At 48.0% G+C, this 20198-nt stretch overlaps 2 protein-coding genes across 5 annotated transcripts in view; one reads left to right on the top strand and one right to left on the bottom strand.

The window, feature by feature from the left end:
* NOTCH3 (notch receptor 3) overlaps positions 1 to 3401 on the top strand; it is a 35518-nt gene extending 32117 nt beyond the window's left edge. For all 4 annotated transcript variants that reach the window (XM_079114040.1, XM_079114039.1, XM_079114041.1 and 1 more), the window contains 2 exons: positions 286 to 383; positions 1355 to 3401. In XM_079114040.1, coding sequence (XP_078970166.1) covers positions 286 to 383; positions 1355 to 2410 — 1154 coding nt within the window. In that variant the 3' untranslated portion in view covers positions 2411 to 3401. The remainder of the gene's footprint in view (positions 1 to 285; positions 384 to 1354) is intronic.
* An 8702-nt stretch (positions 3402 to 12103) lies between these two features.
* Positions 12104 to 13117, bottom strand: LOC306647124 (olfactory receptor 10T2-like; the record flags this gene model as incomplete). Its single annotated transcript, XM_079116142.1, has 1 exon — positions 12104 to 13117. One exon carries the CDS (start codon positions 13115 to 13117, stop codon positions 12104 to 12106), a length of 1014 nt encoding a protein of 337 aa, XP_078972268.1.
* Positions 13118 to 20198: the final 7081 nt, after the last annotated feature.

The raw sequence follows: 20198 nt of genomic DNA, 5'->3' as shown, positions 1-20198 counted from the left end.
CTGAAGGTCCACATGGGACTGGTGGTGATGGCGTTGGACAGCCCAGCTCTAGGTCCCAGAGTCGGGTCCACACAGCACCTCCTGTACATGGAGAGCCATGTGGTCAGAGGAGTTATGTAGCTGTGCACACACACGTGAACCCAAACACAGCTACCGCTGCACTTGCAGCAGCCTGTCCCTCCCCTACCCACTGCCAGGCCATGTTCTAGATCCCTCCTGTCCACTTATGATGGGGGACCTGGGACATGAGTCTTACCCTGACCCTGATCTCTACTTCCCCTCTAGGAAAATCAGCCTTACACTGGGCTGCAGCTGTGAATAATGTGGAGGCCACCTTGGCTCTGCTGAAAAATGGAGCCAACAAGGACATGCAGGATAGCAAGGTGAGCCCAGGCCCTCAGCCCGCCTGGCGGGCAGCATCAGCATAGCCCCCACAGGTGGAAGGGAGCAGGGTGGGGTGAAGCTGGTGGTGGCGTTCACCTTGCCTGCAGTCAGCTTTCAGGGGTGGGATTTGGGGCCAAGAGTCTTCAACAGTGAATCGGAGAGGAAGTCTGCAGGAGTCACCCTGTGACCTTGGGCAGGTTGCCTGACCTGGGTACAGTGGGGAAGTAATGGTACCTGCTTCATCACTTCCCTTGAGGACTCAGTGAGCTGGTGTGTTTGCAAAGTGCTTTGTGAAACTGGGGATTGAACCCAGGGGTACTTAGCCACTGGGTCACATCCCCAGCCCTTTGTTTATTTATTTATTTATCTATCCATCCATCCATTCGTTCGCTCATTCATTCATTCAACCATCCATCCATATGTGGTGCTGAGTTTCAAACCCAATGCCTCATGCATGCCACTGACCCACCACTCCAACCTTTTTTTCTTTTCCTGTATTTTTATTTAGAGATAGGGTCTTGCTGAGTTGCTAAGAGCCTCACTAAGTAGCTGAGGCTGGCTTTGAACTCTTGATCCTCTTGCCTCAGCCTCCTGAGTTGCTGGGATTACAAGTATGCACCACCACGCCCAGCTCAATATTTTATTCATTATGTTTTTTTTTTCTTTTAAGTTTAAAAAAAAGTTACATTGAAGTATAATTTATTTTGATTACTGAGATTTTTGGTGCTCCTTTAAGTTCTGTGCCTAAGGTGATTGTCTCACCTGAGAAACCTGCTGGGTGTATATGGTTCAAAGGAAACAATTGCCCAGATTCCCTGACGGGAGCTGGGATTCCCATCCAGGTGCGACAAGCTCCAGGGTACAGACTCTGAGTTCTCAGGTTCCCCAGAGCCTGGAGACCTTGCTGGTGTTGACCAGAGAGTGATTTTGATCTCAACATCTCTGGGTTCTTCCCCCCTCCCCATCTCAGGAGGAGACCCCGCTGTTCCTGGCTGCCCGGGAAGGCAGCTTCGAAGCTGCCAAGCTACTGCTGGACCACTTTGCCAATCGGGAGATCACAGACCACCTGGACAGGCTGCCCCGGGATGTGGCCCAGGAGCGGCTGCACCAGGATATCGTTCGGTTGCTGGACCAGCCCAGTGGGCCACGCAGCCCCCCTGGCCCCCATGGCTTGGGGCCTCTGCTCTGCCCACCTGGGGCCTTTCTCCCAGGCCTCAAGGCAGCACAACCCGGAGCCAAGAAGAGCAGGAGGCCCCCTGGGAAGGCAGGGCTAGGGCCGCAAGGGGCCCGGGGCCGGGGCAAAAAGCTGACGCTGGCCTGCCCAGGTCCCCTGGCCGAGAGCTCCGTCACACTGTCACCGGTGGACTCACTGGACTCCCCGCGGCCCTTCGGTGGGCCCCCTGCTTCCCCTGGAGGCTTCCCCCTCGAGGGTCCCTATGCGGCTGCCACGGCCACTGCAGTGTCTTTGGCGCAGCTTGGTGGCACAGGCCGGGCAGGCCCCCTAGGGCGCCAGCCTCCTGGAGGCTGTGTGCTTAGCCTGGGTCTGCTGAACCCAGTGGCTGTCCCCCTTGACTGGGCCCGGCTGCCTCCACCTGCCCCTCCAGGGCCCTCATTCCTGCTGCCCCTTGCACCAGGACCCCAGATGCTCAACCCTGGGACCCCTGTCTCTCCCCAGGAGCGACCCCCACCTTACCTGGCAGCCCCAGGACATGGCGAGGAATACCCAGCAGCAGGGGCCCACAGCAGCCCCCCGAAAGCTCGCTTCTTACGTGTCCCCAGTGAACACCCTTACCTGACCCCCTCCCCAGAGTCCCCCGAGCACTGGGCCAGCCCTTCTCCCCCCTCCCTCTCGGACTGGTCCGATTCTACACCCAGCCCCGCCACTGCCACGGGGACGGCTGCCACGGCTGCTGGGGCGCTGCCTGCCCAGCCACACTCCTTGTCCATCCCCAGCTCCCTTGCTCAGGCCCAGACCCAGCTGGGGCCCCAGCCAGAAGTCACCCCTAAGAGGCAGGTGTTGGCCTGAAACGCCCTGGGTCCTGGGTTTGGGGGCTGGGGAGCCCCTCCTGACTCCTTCCTCACCTGTAGTTTCATTCATTCTCTTCTTTCTCTCCACCAACCCTCCTGCAGTCCTGCCTTGCTGTGTGGCCAAGGTGGGTCATCAGCCCAGGGCCTCAGGCTTCCTTTATTTATAATGGGTGGGGGCTGACCTGCCCGCTCAGTCTTGTAACAAGTCTGGGACCTTCTCTCTGCCCCCCTTCTCCCGTTCTCTTCCCTCCTCATTTTCTCACACTCTGACACGAGTGAATTATCATTTTTTTCTTTTCTTTTTTTTTTTTTTTTTTTTACATTTTGTATAGAAACAAATTCATTTAAACAAACTTATTATTATTATTATTTTTTACAAAATATATATATGGAGACACTCCCTCCCCCCTGCGAATCCCCCAGTGCCCCTGTGGGGCTGAGTCTGTGGGCCCATTCGGCCAAGCTGGATTCTGTGTACCGAGTACACAGGCATGACTGGGATCCCGTGTACCGAGTACACGACCCTGGTATGTACCAAGTAGGCACCCTTGGGCGCACCCTCTGGGGCCAGGGGTCAGGGGAGACTTGGGAGCCTCCTCCCCACCCCTCCTCCCTCACTTCACTGCATTCCAGATGAGACTTGTCCTGTAGCCTTGCTGGGGAAGGGCCCTTCTGGCCTGAGCCCCCCTCTAGGCCTCCCACCCTCCCAGAGTTTGGGCCATATCCCTTTGGGAACTGGGGATGGCTGGTGGAAAATGGTGGCCAGGGGAGAGTGCATTCCATTCTGTCTCCCCACAAATGTGGGACGGCAGGCAGGAGAGAGGAGCTGCCTGGATGGCACCTCCTCCTGGTACTCCCCTGGCCCGGCTCATGGCAGAATAGAAGTATTTTTAGGCTATTTTTGTAATATGGCTTGTGTAGCTGAATTCAGGCCCTGCATTGTACAGCCCCATTACCCTCACCACCTAATAAAGGAATAGTTAACACTCGGTGTCACTGGTCTGTGTCGAGGTAAGGTGGGGGTGTGGTAGTGGCTGGCTCTTGTCTTCCCAGGGCTAACTTGAGCTCCCATCTTGGGCTAAACCTATTTGGTTTATTCAGCCACTCAGTCTCTTGGCAAGTGTCTTCACTGATTGGATCAGGGATGGTTACCTGACTTAAGATGAGCCAATGAGATTCTCTTGTTCAAGAACTTTCTATAATGGAGATGCTAAGTAAACTGTCAGTTGGTGGAACTTTTAAGGTCACTGGCAGATTAAGAAATATTGGTCACCAATTTGGGGCAGTGGGGATTGTACCCTCCTTCCCCCCGTGGTGCTGGGGATTGGCCTCAGGTGCGCTAGGCAAGCACTTTACTACTGAGCGACATCCCCTGCTTTTGTGCTGTGGTTACTGATGAGCCAGACAGCACTGGGATGAAGGTAATATGCCGGGAGAATCGATTGAGAGCTCAGTTGCCCCCCCCCACCCCCAAGACTGGAGGGAGTATCAGATCCAGATGCAGTATTGATTCCAGTTAATTGAGCTTCACTCATTCCATTGAAGTCAGCAGGTATGTATTAATTGCTGTGTAAGTGCCAGATGCCAGTTCTGCATGAATCTCACCTTGACTTCATGCTCTCTGCAGTTCTGAAGCTATCCCTGTGTACATGTAATAAATACCCTTTTACATACAACGGCTTGAGTGGGTTTCTTTTTTGTCTTCCTTCTTCTTTGTCATCTTTCTTGCTTTTTCTCTCCCTTCCCTGTCTCTGAACTACATCTCCAGCCCCTTTTTATTTTTGCTTTGACACAACTGAGATTATAGGCGTGCATCACTCTGCCCAGCTTCAGTGGGTTTTGGATTTTTGCAACAAACCATGCTCCAAGGCAAGTTGTGTTAAGGCTCTCTAGGAAAGTGCTGTAGTTTGGATCTGAATGTCCCCAAAGGTCCAGGTGTTGAAGGCTTAGTCCCCAGTCCATGGTGCTATTGGGAGGTGGTGGAACCTTTGAATGGGACTAGAGGAGGGAAAGGGAGGTCCTGGGGCATGCCCTGGAGGAGGATATGGGGACCCTGGCCTCTCCTTTCTTTTTGCTTCCCACTGCCATGAGATGAGCAGCTTTGCTCCATGTGTTTCTGCCATGACAACCACCTCACCACAGGCCCAAAAGCAAAGGAGCCAATTGATCACGGACTGAACTGCGAGCCAAAATAAACCTTTTCTCCTTCAAGTTGCTTTTCTGAGGTGTTTTGTGACAGTGATGGAAAGCTGATTGACACATAACGGAGGGTCAGTGGAATAGAATGTCCATAAATTCTCCCTGTCATTTGGAGTGCTCTTGGTTGCAAGTAACACGAGAGTCAACTCAGTCGGTTTAAGCCAGAGAGGAGTTTATTAGATCGTATAAAGAAAAAGGGCCAGTTTTGGGGAATTTCAACCTAGCAGCTCAAATGAAGTCAACAAAGGCTGAGATTCTTTTCATCTCTACAGGTTTTCACCAGTTTCTTCCCCAGGTACCTGTGTGTACCCTGCACAACTCCAGCACATCTCTGTGTCAGCAAAATAAGTGCCAGAGTCATAGACCACATTGCACATTCCAAAGAAGAGTGAAACTTTAGGTCTTGGGGTTGATTTTCTTTCTTTCTTTTTTTTTTTTAGGTGTATGCGGACACAATGCCTTATTTTATTTTTAGTGGTGCCGAGGATTAAACCCAGGGCCTCATGCATGCTAGGCAAGTGCTCTACACTGAGCCACAACCCCAGCCTTGGGGTTGATTTTCTGTTGACCTCAACTGGGTCATGTAACTATCCTCTAATGTAGGGTTTCTTAACGTCAAGAATATTGACACTCGGGGCCACATCATTCTTTGCTGTGGGGAGCTGTCTGCAGACATTGACAATTATTCACCAAGAGGCAGAATCAACCCCTGCTAAATAATCACTATGGCAATGGAATAAAGGATGTGTTGATTTCTTTCTTTTGCAGTGTGGGGGAGGGAACACAGGAGCTGACACTTGCTAAGCATATGCTGGACCATGGGCTACACCCCAGCCCCAGCCCCAGGCGATGCTAATTTCTTAATGCATTTCTCAAAGTCTGCTCTTTACTGGGGGTGGAATACATTTAGAGACCATTAGCTTTGTAAGATGAATTCTGTGGAAGCAACAAATTTACATTCACTCTACATCCCCCCTCCTAGACTTAGGAGATGGAACAGTCTTTTCTATTTTTGTCTCAAGTTTATTTTATGCTCTGTTCATCTAACTTGTACATATTTATTGGGCTCCTGCTGTGAGACAAGTCCTGAGCAAGTTGTTGAGAGTAAAGTAATGAGCTACACAGGCCCAGTCTCTACTTTGATGGGATTTGAGGCTAGTTAGCGGGGGTTATAGGAAGTGCTCACTACCTTCCCTGAGAGCCTGCTGGGGTATCTGGCTGTAAACGCCTGAAATTTCCACCTGAGGATTTTCTTTTGCATGAGTGGGACTAAGCCTCAATAAATGAGAGATGGATGGGAGTTGGTGGATCTGTACCCCAGCTTTCTCACCCCTCTCTCTGGGGGAAAGTCTGGGTAGGATCCACAGTGTTTCGAAGGCTGCCCATTGGGATTGAGCTCCACTTGCCCATGGCAGCAACCTAACTCTTTCTCACTCTGGAGCTGCCTGGAATGATCTCTCTATTCAGAATTCCTGACACTTGAACCCTTGTCTGGAGAGATGCCCATCTTAGCTGTGTGCATGAGTAGATGCTTGGGAGTGGTAGCTAAAATAGTGATCGGAGCACAAGAAAGTCTAGGGACCCTTCTTTTTGAAGGTCATATAAATGAGGAGAAAGTCCTCCCCATCTATTTTGTTCACTGTATCTTTCAACCCTGGCTTTATGAGATGGGGCATTGGAGAAGTGTGTCCCACAGAAGGAACCCACCTTTTGTACCAGGTAGAGTTGACATACTAATTGGCACCTGTGAGATGCACCTCCCCCTCCGCACCTGAGGCCATCAGGAATGGTTGGGGGCAGTGGTGTCAGGCAGAGGACTAGGAAGACTGCCTGCCATCATGGTTGGGGAAAATGAGCTCCTGGGAGTCAAAGTTTCAGGCCCATGTGACTTTATCAGTACCCCAAATTTGGGATGGTTTGGGGACTTTGGATTTGATGTCCCAGCTGGCTTTCTCACTGAGAGGACAACGATGGAGCAGCTGAGTGGCTGCCATTTGTCCTCCAGATCTTCCCTCCACCTTCTCCAACTGTTCTGTGACCCAGGAGGATGACACAGGGGAACAGTAAGCGACTCCCTTGCTCTCTGATGCCCACTTGGGATTGACCAATGGTAGGCACAGGTGGGAGATTGGAAGGCAGGAGGTACTTATGTATCCTGACATGGAGTCTTGTTATGTTGCCCAGGCTAGCCTCAAACTCCTCAGATCAAGGGATCCTCCTGCTTTAGACGCCCGAGTAGCTGGTACTACAGGTGGACACCACTGCACCTGGCCTATGAAATGTATTTACAAAATCTATTTATTTCTCTGGCGCCTTGTAGGGAAAATAAATACATTTATTGCTCTTCATTCAGCCACCTTCTCTGCTTCAGGGTCATTGCCCCCTCTTCTTGGCTCTTCTCAAGGTGTGGTTCCATCCCTTGCCTGTTCCCTGACCATGTCTCATTAATTTAGCATATTCTTTCATTTTTCATCTATTTTTATCTATCAGTCTTTATCATCATCAAACATATCTTTTCTTATAATCAACAGCAGCAGCATTGGCCATTATCTTCTGTCTTTGTTTCTTTCTACTTTCCTTTTTTATTTCTCATTTTTCAGTACTGGGAACGGAACTCAGTAGTGTTCTACCATTGAGCTACATCCACAGTCATTTTTATTTTTTATTTTGAGACAGGATCTTGCTAAATTGCCCAGGTGAGCCTCAAACTTACGATTCTCCTGCCCCACCCTCTAAATAGCTGGGATTATAGGTGTGTGCCACTGTTCCTGGAATTCTATGTATATCTATCAATCTACTCATCCACTTATCTGTCATTTTTTTATCCATCTATTTATTTATAATCTACCTTACTTTTATAACCTATCATTTATCATTTATCACTTATCATTTGTCATCTATCTTTTTTCTATCTATCCATTGATTCATTCGTTTCATTTTTCCACATTATTTTATTGGTGCATTATAGTTGTACATAATAATGGGATTTGTTGTTACATATTAATACAAGCACACGACATATAACAATACAATTTGACCAGCATTGCTCGATCCTTTTCAATCAGAAATTTGATCTGCTGGGTTAAAGAAAGAGGTGATTTCATAACTACTTTTCAAAACCAAAGAGGTGCAGATCCTCAAGCTTTAACCAAATGCTTGCTCCCATTATCACTGCAGAGTAAGTTGGACATAGGTTTGTTAGAAGTTCTACCCTGAAAGGAAACAAGTCTCTTAAAATTCAATGCAGCACAACATGAAATAATGCCATCGGTCTAAACCGTAAACTTCAGAGGAAAATGGGAAACTTGGAACTGAAATGACCACATTCTACCTCCAAGTCACTCTGAGCCTAGAAATGCATCCAGAGAAGATGCGTTGATGACTATGTCATTGTCATTGCAAATCATGCTGCTTGCCAGGCACCCGTCGTGCCAGAAAATCTCAAGATCAGAGAAGAAAGGAACAAAGGAGATGTGTTCAGGCAAGTTGGTGTGGAGAAAGCGTCCCTCCTCTCTTTTTTTTAAAGGCGTAAAGATTTTTTTTGAGATAAAAATTAAGCAATCAGTTCAGAAATGAACTTTCTCGTTTGAGAATCAGCACAGAAACTATTCTTTTAAAATTTAAGATTATCAGAAGCACTTATTGAAATAAAGAATTCCTACAAATTCTACTAACCATTGATAAATTTGATACTGCTTACAAAACAACAGGAATCTTTGGGGCAACTGCCAACAAGATGTTTTGTGGAACACGAATTTTAAAATTGAAAACTTGGAAAACTGTGTGGTTGATAAGATATATCAACAGTCAAAGGAAAAGTTACAGCTAAGAGTTTTTGAAAGCACTTTCCTTCTAAGCAGATCTCTTGGGTCCATGAAACTCATGGGGGTGCGTGATTATTTCTCACTTTGTAAATGAGGGAAAATGCTTAGCTCTAAAATAGTAAGTTAATGTTTTAGGGAAAAGAATATACCAGAACATGTTGCACACAGTGTTTTAGCCAGCTTTTTCACTGCTGTGACTAAAAGATCCTGACCAGAACAATTGTAGAGGAGGAAAAGTTCATTTGAGGGCTCAGAGTTTCAGAGGTCTCAGTTCATAGGCTCAGGGTTCGAAGTAAGGCAGGACATCGCAGTGGAAGAGTGTGGTGGAGGGAAACAGCTCACATGATGATCAGAAAGCAGAGAGGGTTCACTTGCCAGATGCAAAATATATACCTCAAAGGTGCGCCAGACCTACCCTCTCCAGCCACATCTTAAAACTGCCTTTAGTTACCACTCAGTTAATCCCATCAGGGGATTAATTCAATGTTGGGTTAAGGCTTCCACAACGCAATCATTTCTCCTCTAAACCTTCTTGCATTGTCTTACTCGTGAGCTTTTGGGGGACACCTCACATCTAAACCATAACACACAGTCATTCCTTAATATAGAACTCCAACTTCCATCTACCATTGACCTTTAAACAGGTGCTTCTCCATCAGGAAAGTGAAGGTTGGGGAAGGTGGAGCTGGACCATGGTGATTGGCTGTCAGGAAGCCATTTGTGAATGGTGATTGGCCATCAGTAAGCCATATGTAAATGATGATTAGCTGTCAGGAAGACATATGTAAATGTGGAGGATCAACGTGAGGGGCCAGCGTGCAGCTGTCCACACCATTTTCCTATATAATTCAGTGCGTTGAGGCGGTTCAGTTATATCTGCTAGACTGTGGGTAATAGTAAGACTACCCTCTAAGCTTTTTGCCTCTCTTTTTTTGGTGCTGGCGATTGAACCCAGGGCTTACGTGCATGAGAGGAAAGCACTCTACAACTGAGCTACACCCCAGTCCCTTTACCCCACTTTCTAGCCCCATTGATAAATGCTCAGAGTGAGATACCCCAAGCAGTGTGAGCCTACTCCTTTACAACAAAGACCAAGCTGTTTTGTTCAAGATGGCTCATATTTATTTATTTATTTGTTTATTTTTGGTTTTTGTTTTATTTTGGCTTTTAGAGCTAAGGGACTGAAGTGGGAGCAATTTGAAAAACTGGACTCTGTTTTCTCATTCATTTAATTTTTTGTTCAGCTTTGTGAGGTATGACTAACATTTACTAAATTTAATCAATTTTAAGTGTGAAATTTGGCATGTCTTGATAAATGCATGCAGCTATGAAACTACCACCAGAATCAAGTTTTCTTGTGTCTTTTTATGGTCAATATTCTCCCAGATTCCTGGCTCTGGTTATCATGGGTCTACTGTCTGTCACTATTGTTTTGTCTAGAATTTCAAGTAAATGGAATCTTGTGGCCTGTAACCTTTCAAGGCTGGCTTCTGAGATTCATCTGTGTTGTTACATGCACCCGTTACTATGAATATTCCTTTTCATTGCAGAAGATGGCCTGGGTGAGGTGTTGTATGAATATATCACAATTTACTTACCCATTTGTCTGCTGAAAGGATATTTTGATAACTTCCTGTTTTGGGTATTTTGAATAAAGTTGCTGTAAACATTCATGCAAGTTGTGTGGACACACATTTTCATTCTTCTTAGGAGAGAGGTGGCTGGGTTTCATAGAAAGGGTATATTAACTTTATAAGAAACTATCAAACTTGTTTCCCAAGCAACTGCCTCATGTTCCATTCCCATGGGCAATTACAATGTGTGAGAATTACAGCAGCTCCACATCATTATTAACACCTGGTAGAATCAGTATTTTAAACTTAAGCTAGTCTAGTGATAGATATTTTTAAAAAATAAATTTATTTATGTATTTATCTATCTCACAGTACTGGGGATCAAACCAGAGGCCTTGCAAATGCTAGGCAAGTGTCCTGTAACTGAGCTAAACTCACAGCCCCTGTATTGGTGATAGTCTATATTTTATGTTGCATGTTTCAGTAGTTTCTCCATTTTATTGCTGAGTAGTATACCATGTATTTTTTTTTGACCACTGAAGGATATCTGGATTGTTTCCAGTTTTTGGTGGTTATGAATGGAACTGTTAACATTTTTGTGTGTATGGTACTGAGGATTGAACCTAGGGCCCTGCACATGCTAGGCAAGTGTTCTACCATTGAGTTACATCCCCAGCCCTTTTTATTTTTCAATTTGAGACAGGGTCTTGTGAAGCTGCTTAGTGCCGCACTAAGTTGCTGCAGCTGGCCTTGAACTTGTGACTCTCCTGCCTCATCCACCTGAGTTGCTAGGATTATGGGCATCCACCACCAAGGCAGACATAGAATACTTGGTTTTAAATTTCTTTTTATGTTTTCTTCTTTAAAAAGGGATGCTCTATCACTGAGCTACATCCCAGCATCTTTAAAAAAATTTAATTTTGAGGCAGGGTCTTACAAAGTTGCCCTGACTGGTCTTGATTTGCAATCCTATTGCCTAAGCTTCCCAAGTAGCTGGGATTACAGTGTGCACCACCACACCCAGCCCTGCTTCCCTTTTAATTGTAATTTCTGTCTCTAAATCACATCTATCTTCCTGCATTTTACCATATGCAATTAAAAGTGCTTATACAACTCCTTTAGTATTTTTCTTAGATATTTCTTCCACCTGATATCCTAGTTCATTGCACTTCAATTTTGCCTTCCATAAAAATCCTTGGTTTTATACATAATGTAGCCAAGTTCTTTGTCAATTTATAACAATGTACTTTAGTTTCCAATAAGATATTCCTCATTTCCATCAGAGAATTCACCTCAGGCACGTCTTTCTACCAGTATCGTGATCACGACCACTTAAGTAATCTCTGAGAAGATTCAGAGCTGCCCTGCATGTCTTCCAGTCTTCACCCATCACCTAGTTCCAAAACCACTTCCACATTTTCAGGCATTTGTTATAACAAGAACCCATTTGTGGTACTAATTTCTGTCGTGGTGTGTGTGTATGTTTCCTGGTGCTGGGAATTGAATCCGGGGCCTTGTGCATGCCAGGTAAGAGCTCTCCCTTTGAGCTATGTCCCAGTCCCTTGTGTTAGCTTCTTTTGTGCTGCTACAGTATGATATCACATATTGGGTTATTTATAAAGGAGAAGGATTTTTTTTCTGGAGTTGGGGAGGTTCAAGAAGCCTCATCTGGCCAGGGCCTTGTGGTTTCACCACCCATGGCATAAGGTGGAAGGGCAGGAGAGCATTAGGGACAGGAAGGGGGCTAAGACCACTCCAAAGGTAACTCATCTACTTCCCTGATGTTGTCATTAGTCCATTCAAAAGGTTAGATCCCTCATGATCTTATCATTTCTCCAAGTTCCCTCTTCTCACACTTGTTGCTTTGATAATGAAGATTCCAACTCATGGGGCCGGGGATGCACCTCAGTGGTAGAGCGCTTGCCAAATGCACAAGGCTTCGGGTTCCAGCCCAGCACTGGGGGAATAAAGTACAAACACACGAATCTTTGGGAGCAACGCTAGAGTCGTCCTGTATTCCAGGTCGGGGAGGGTCTCAGGAAGGGCCTAGGTTGATGAAAACCTAAAGGGTCGTGAATAATGCAAAGCAGGTCCTTATCTCAACACCCCGCAGCTGCGCGCCAGGGTCCTCTTGAGCGCCACCCTCACCTCCTGGTTGCGCAGACTGTACACCACAGGGTTGAGCAGCGGCGTCACCACCGTGTAGAACACCGCCACCAGGCGGTCCTGGGCGGGGTTGGCCCCAGAGTCTGGCCGCAGGTAGATGATGGAGGCGCAGCCAAAATGCACCACCACCACAGTGAGGTGCGCGGCGCAGGTGGAGAAGGCTTTGCGCCGGCCGGCCGCAGAGCGGATCCTCAGGATGGCCGCCACGATGAAGGCGTAGGACAGGAGGATGAGGAGGAAGGAGACCAGCACCACCAGCACGCTCAGGAAGAAGATGCCCAGCGCCTTGCGCGCACTGTCGGCGCAGCTGAGCTTCAGCACCGGGGCGATGTCGCAGAAGAAGTGCTCCACGCGGTCTCCGCGGCAGAAGGGCGATGAGAAGATCATGCAGGTCTCCATCAGGGCCACCGAGAAGCCAGAGCAGAAAACCAAGGCTCCCAAGCAGAGGCAAACGGTGGGTCTCATGATCACCGAGTAGCGCAGGGGATGACAGATGGCCACGTACCGGTCGTAACCCATCAGGGTCAGGAGGAAGCAGTGGCTGCAACCCAAGCCCAGGAAGAAGAACATCTGAGCCCGGCAGCCAGAGATGGAGATGGCCTGGCTGTCCATCAGCAGATGCGCCAGCATGTTGGGGATGGTGACCAGCGTGTAACAGGTCTCAGAGAGGGACAGCACGGCTAGGAAGCGGTACATGGGTGTGTGCAGCGTGCGGTCGGCATGGATGATGGCGATGATGGTGACGTTGCCACTGAGGGTGACCAGGTAGGTGAGGAGGAAGACCACGAAGAGCGTGGTCCTCAGGTCTGGAAGGTTGGAGAACCCCACCAGCACGAACTCTGTCACTAGCCCAGTGCCATTGCCGCGCTGCTTCTCAGGAGCCTGGGAAGAGAGCCCAGAGGAAACGCAATAGAGCAGTGAGTAGTGGGGTCCTCTTGGCATCAGGTAGAGTGGGGTAGGAGAGTCGTCCCTGTTTACCAACAGCACAGACACCTAGAACTGAATCATTGGTTTTCCTCCTATCACCCAGCTGCCAGTGTCTCCTCCATGGGTAAGAAAACCATAGGGACAAATAAGGACAAGAGACTTGGGATGTGGTGGGAGGAAGGCAGTAAGAACATTGGTGTCTAGTTGAAAGTCCCTAAAGGGATCCTAGAGAAGGATTGAAGAGTAAGAGTGAATAGTTGCTGGGTGTGGTGGTGCCCGCCTGTACTCCCAGCACCTGGGGAAGCTGAGATGGGAGGATCTCAAGTTCCAGGCCAGCCTCAGCAACTTAGCAAGGCCCTGTCTCAAAAGAAAAAGCAAAAAGGGTGGAGGGGGAGTGGAAATGTGGCTCAGAGGTTAAGCACCCCTGGGTTTAATTCCCATTATCTAAATAAATAAATCAATAGGGTTAGAGCTAGAGATGTAGCTCAGTGGTGAAGTACCCCTGGCTTAAATCCCCAACGCAAAAATAAATAAATAAATAAATAGGTAAATAGTTCACGTGGGAGACATCCCAAAAACCACGAGGAGGGAAGTGGAAGGGAGACAGGCAGGAATAACAAGGAACCGACCTCTGTGAGCAACTGGGATCTGATGTGACCTGGGGTCCCTGAGAGGGTTGAGGAACACACAGCTCGGAGTCAGCCCACCTCGGGGTGAGGGGCTGGTGTGTTCATGCCCCACTCCCCTTAGTCACTGGTTGAAGATTTCTCCCAGCTGGTGCTAATTTCCCTGGAGGACATTGTGTTAAGTGAAATAAACCAGGTAGAGAAAGACAATTAATACCTGATTTCCCTTAAATGTGGAGCTAAAACAATTGAATTTATACAAGCTGAGACTAAGCTGGGTATGGTGACGCATGCGTGTAACCCCAGTGACTTGGGAGGCGAGGCAGGGGGATTGCAAGTTCAAGGCTAGCTCAGCAATTTACCAAAACCCTGTCGCAAAACAAAATATAAAAAGGGCTGGGCATGTAGTTCAGAGGTTGAGCAGCCCTGGGATCAATCCCCAGGACTAGGGGATGGGAGTTAGGGGGTGCACAGAGGCTAGAATGGTGGTTGCCAGAGATGGGGGAGGGTTTGGGAGACATATTCTTTCCCCAGTTGGTGCAAAATTTATTAGGAGGTACAATTTGAGGAGATCTATTGTACAACATAGCAGTCACAGTTGTCTTGCAAACCCTTGAGACTGAATTGTACTCTTACCACAGAAACGATAGCTTATGCAAGATAAAGCATATGTTAATTAGCTGCATTTAGCCATTCCACATGTATATCTATTTCAAAACATCATGATGTACACAATAAATATATGCATTTTTACTTTTTAGTTGAAATAAATATATGGTTTTTAAAAAGAGTTAATTGGTTTAGATAAGCAGAGCACAGGTCTGTCTACCTCCTTTGAGACAGGAAGGGTATTGAGACAGAGGGGCTGGATATTTGTGCCACCTAGTGGCATAGGGGGTAATCTGCAAACCCAGTGACTTGTGGGGAGAGGAAAAATTAAGTTAAGGTTCTGTGCACCTTAAGATATTCATCATCTGCAGTGGATGATGGATATTTAAATTATGATTTAACTTTTTGAAAAATTAGTCGACATTTTTCCCTTTTGAAACATAAGTTTTAAATTTTAGTTCTGAATAACTAAAGTGAGTAAAACAACTAAAAATGTTAAGGAGCCTATAGATACTCTGGTTATAAAGAAAAGACAAATGAGGACCATGGAAGAACTTAATAGGTGAAAAGGCAGTGAGAGAGGAATGCCCATTTTTCCTGGAGAGCAGAACCAGGAAGCAGGAAGCAGGAAGCAGGAAGCAGGCAGCCATGTGAATCCAGCACTGCCATACAATTGTTTTCAGAGAGGGCTAGAGAGTCTTTTGGTGTTGTGGGCTGTCCAGTCTTTGTTGCAGTTCTATCATTCTAGTATACATGCATCAATACTATATTACAAAAATGAGTTTCAGTCGAACTTTATTTATCTGAAAAGCCACGGAGCTGAATTTGGCAGTCATACTGTAGTTTGCTAAGCCTGGATCTAGCACAAATACAACAGGGACATAACACTTAGGAGGAATTCCAGTCAGATTCTCTGAGGGATTCATGTAGTGAAAAACTCCAAAGCTTGACTTTTTAAAAATTGTTTGAGATGGGGGTCTCGTTATGTTGCCCAGGCTGAACTCAAACTCCTGTGCTCAAGTGATCCATCCATTTTGCCTCAGCTTCTTGAGTAAGCTGGGACTTGAGTCCATGCCTGGCTCAAAAACTGAATTTAAACTTTTTAAACTTTATTTTGCAGTGCTGGTGGTCAAATCCATGGCCTCATGCATGCTGGGCAACTGCTCTACCACTGAGCCAGATCCTCAACATTCTTCATTTTTTATTTTGAGCCATGTCTTTTTCACTTGCCCAGGCTGACCTCAAACTTGTGATTCTCCTGTCTCAGCCTCCCAAGTAGCTAGAACTACAGGTGGGTACCACCACACCTGGCATAAATCTCCAGATAATAAAGGAAGTAATCCCCAACACCAAAACAAACCAATAAAACACACAAGCAAACAAACAAAACCACCCAGGGCCACCCTCAACATTTGCAGAGTTCAAATAAAGACCCACACAGCATGGGACTGAATATTTAAAGCTCAAAGTCAAGCTAGTCTGGCGTCCTTGTAGTCCCAGCTACTTGGGAGGATAGGATAGGAAGATTTATTGAGCCCAGGAATTTGAGGCTACTCTGGCCACATAAGTGAGACTGGTCTCAAAATCAGTCAACCAATCTCACACTTATATGAAATGTGTTCTAATTCCCTACATTGATACATATGTTTTTATAATAACTGAATGTCAGAGTCAAATATGGAACTGCTGGTCTCTTCAGAGGCCACAGCAGAGGCTGCTGTGGTGTGGGAAGCACCCTGAGCCTGCTGTTGACCCATGGCCTGTCCCTTCTCTTCCCACCCAGAATCCAGCCAGCACACCAGGGGGCCTCACATGCACCTCTACGGACACCCCAGCCATGCAACCACAGGCTGCAGCCTCCTCCAGCAGGCACGCCTGGCCACCTCCAGGGCACACACACAGCACTGAGGCCCAGGACACAGGAATGGCACCAGGCAAGGGGCGCACTCTCAGACCCGCTGGTGCCTGGCAGCCACCTAAGCAGGCAGTTGTGGGGTCCTGGGCAGCAGTGCCTACAATGGGGTGCAAGCTCAAGTCAACACACACTCTTGGCTTTGTGGGAACGGCATGCCTCGGGTGGGATGGCATAGAAGAGGCCCAGAGTAGGGTCCCCAGAAGCATCCCTAACAGGGCAGAGGCCCCTCCTGCCCAAGGCTACCAATGAGCAGGTGGAAAATGCAAACATCCAATGCCATTTGCAGCAAAGGTATTTTAGTTTTGTGATAATCGAAGAAATGCAAGTTGAAATGAGATAGCTTGTTCTTCAAAATTAAACCCCTGGGTTATCACGGGGCCCGGCATCGCCACTCCTAGGTATAGACCCGAAAGAACTGAAGACGGTCTTTTGAATAAGAACTTCCACACAGATGTTTGTAGCAGCAGCACCTCACAAACACCAGAAGGTAGAAACGACCCAAATGTCCATCAGCTGACAAATGGATCAGGAAATGGGCACATCCTAAACTGAGTCCCCATAAAACCATGACGGTCTGGTGCCCAAAATCACAACTTGATAGAAATATGATGCTCAGTGAGAGAAGCCGGACACCAAATGCCACAGATTGCATGATGGCGTTTATGTGGAATTTACATGTGAGGACATATGGGAGTTAGAAGAATCTGTCCATCACTCTCTGCACTGCGCATGCAGAGTGCATTTTGGAGCATCGGTTCTGTGCCAGGTGGTGCTCTGTGCCCTGAGGACATAACAAGGAACTAAGTGGGCAGAGAGCACCGTCCTGGAGGAGGACAGGATTGAGAAGAGGGAGTCAGCAACCAGTCACAGACATCAGGAAAGTGCGATGTGGAGTAGAAGATGAGAGGCATAGAAAAAGGAAAGGAAAAAGCTGAGGGAGGATTGGGAAATTTAACCCTCAGTCTGTACAAATTTTCTTCTTCTTCCAACCACCACGTTTTTAGGCTTCACTTCTAGTCTGGGGATGGACCAGGGGGGTTGTATGGCTCTGCAAAGACCCCAAATTCATACCTGAAGGAAAGGAGAAAATTAGTTGGGAGGCTATGTGGGGCAGGGGGGGAGCATTCCAGTTGGAGGTACCAACCTGTGCAAAGGCCCAGTGGCTGGACAAGAACAGGCAGGTGGACACACAGGTAGGTAAAATGAGTGAGAGGATGGAGGCAAGAGTAGGAGGTGACAGTGAAATGTGGTGCAGGGCCTGTGGTGTTGACTAGATGTGCGGTGGGAGCCATGGAGGGTTCTGAGCAGAGGGCTCCTGAGTCAGGTGTTCCCAGGTGCCCTTTGCAGGGGGTTCGTGGAGGCCTCTGTTCATCTCAGGGGCAGCTGGAGGTGGGAGGCACTCATTGTGGGGAACACAAAGGGGTACAAGGCGCCCTTCTCTCACCTTGGAGGTGGCATCTGCTTCAGCCACTGCCTCTGCTGGGGAGACAAGGAAGAAGGAGGAGGGCAAGCTGAATGTGGCTGGGGTCTCACCCCGCCACCACTGAGGACCTGTAAGTTTGAGTTTGCCTCAACGTGTCTGGATCCGTCCTTCCGATCCTTTGGAGAGATTGCTTGGTCCATAGGACACGAGTAGCAGTTCTTACTTTCATACCTGGAACCCATAAAAAATAGCACCCACTGATGGATCCTCGGGACAGCTGCCTGCTTGGTGGGTGAGTTACCAGTGGGCTGCTGGGTTCAGGGACCTGGCCCATGCCACTTCCTTGGTGCCAGCTAGAGGGGCCCAGGTGTGCTTCCTGAGACCTGTAGGAGCCTCAGAGAGAAAGTGGCACGAGGGCCTGCAGTCCTTCTTCTTCCTCTTCCTCCTCCTCTTCTTTTCTTCACTATCTCCTCCTCTCCTCCTCCTCTCCTCCTCCTCCTCCTTCTCCTCCCCCTCCTTCTTCTTCTCGTACCAGGGATGGAACCCAGGGGCGCTTAACCACTGAGCCACACCCCAGCCCTTTTTTTTTTTTTTTAGCTTTAATTTTGAGATAGGGCCTCACTTGGTGTGGAGGCTGGCTTTGAACTTGCATCCTCCTGCCTCGGGCTCCCAAATAGCCAGGATGACAGCTGCGTGTACCACACCCTGAACCTTTTCCTCTTTCTTCTTATCAGGGAGCCCTCCCCAAAGCAGGAGCCCCTTCCTGCCCCTTGATCTTTCACTCTACACAATTCTTTGTGTGTCTGTGTGTGTGCGCCTGCAAGTTGCATGTGTGCGTTCTAGTCCAATAGGCTCTGACCGCTAGAACACAGTGCCACCTGCTGCTGGCCCCGCACCTGTGTGCCAGGGTTCTGTGTCTGGCAGTGGGTGATCTTAAGAGGTCACCTTTGGGTTTCCTCAGATACTCCACCTTCCCTTTCTGTCCAGATCTCATATTCTCCTCTACCCAATATTCTGTGCACTTCAAAAACCAGAATTGAATACCTTTCCGGCAATCTCCTTCCAAATCCATCACTGCCTGGTGGTTTGGGGTGAATATTCTGACACTCCGCAAGGTCACTCTCCCTACACTCTGTTTTGAATCTCAGTCCTAAGGCCTAGAATGATTCGCGGTGGCTTCTCCAGCCAGGCAAAAGCCCTGAGGTCACACTCACCATGACACAGGAAGGCTCACACTGTCCCTGCCAGCATCCTTCTGCCTGAGAAGGGAGGGACTAAGGACCCAGGTCCTGATATTCCAGGGGTCCCTGGAGCTCCTGTCCCAGGGGATCCTTGAGTCACTAACAAGCCCCCCAGAGCTCAGGCTGTTGATGGCTGAGGGCTTCTTGGCTCTGGAGATGGGAGACCCCCAGGGTCTGTTCCTCAGCCCCTGAAGGCTCAGAGCTGGGGGAGGACTAATTGGCATTTTCCCTCCTGAAGGCAGTCACACATGTGCGCCTAGCCCATCCATGCTCCTGGTCCCCCAGGAGTGCCCAGCCCCAGGCCCTGCCCTCCCAGGGAGGAAGAAGTCGATGCTTCATATTGTGATGTGGATGCTCACCAGGCACTTTACCCTGAGAGCAAGGGGACTCCATCCCACTGCTGACTTCTCTGACCTCTGGAATGGCGTAGAACACTCGCCCAGAGGGGTGAGCGAGCTGACGGAAGCTCCAGAACAATGACAGACAGGAGTGGTGAAGGACGCGATCTCTCTGTCCAGTCCCTGATCTGAGGAAGAAATCCCATTTTTCCCTTTCAATTGTGGGTTGTTCCTAGGTGCCAGTTTTAAGGCTTAGAAATTCCCTTCTCTCCCTCTTTTGTTGAGTAGTTTATCCATGAAAGTGTGTTGGATTTTATTAAATCCTTTTTCCGTGTCTTATTGGACAGCCGTGTGTTTTTGTCCTTTATTCTGTCAATGCAGTGTGCTGCACTGATTGATTTTTGAGTGTTGAACAAGTTCTGTGTTCCTGGGACACATCCCAGTTGGTCACGGTGTATAATCTGTTCTATATGGTGCTCAATCTGACTTTCTGGTGTTTTTGAAGGACGTATTGCATCCATATGAATAAGAGACCTTGGTCTATAATTTTCTTGCTTACAACATCTTTGGTTGTCATGGGAAAAGAGATGTCTTCAAAGCGGGTTCTGAGGAATTCCCAGAGAAGAGGGGACTCTCCTGAGGACTACTGGGGTCCTTGACATGACGGATGAATAAGACTTTCAGCACATACCAGCACAGGCACCGAGATTTGTTTAGGAAAGTGAGGGACACATGTTCCAGGGAGAATGCAGGCCACCTCAAGAGTGAGAGATGTTTTGGGGGCTCATGGGCTTTCTTAGAAAGGAAACTTGGGGAGGGTTGGGCATGGGAAGGTGAGGACAACCCAGCCTGATCATGCTCAGGATCCATGATTTGATCAGTAGGTAATGATGGAAAATTCCCTAAATTATAGGTTTCTTACAATGTAGTATCTCTGCTTATTT

The sequence above is a fragment of the Sciurus vulgaris genome (assembly GCF_902686455.1).
Source record: "Sciurus vulgaris genome assembly, chromosome: 16".
NCBI lineage: Eukaryota > Metazoa > Chordata > Mammalia > Rodentia > Sciuridae > Sciurus > Sciurus vulgaris.
Note: the sequence above shows the minus strand (reverse complement) of the source record. Positions and strands in the feature narration are given on the sequence as shown.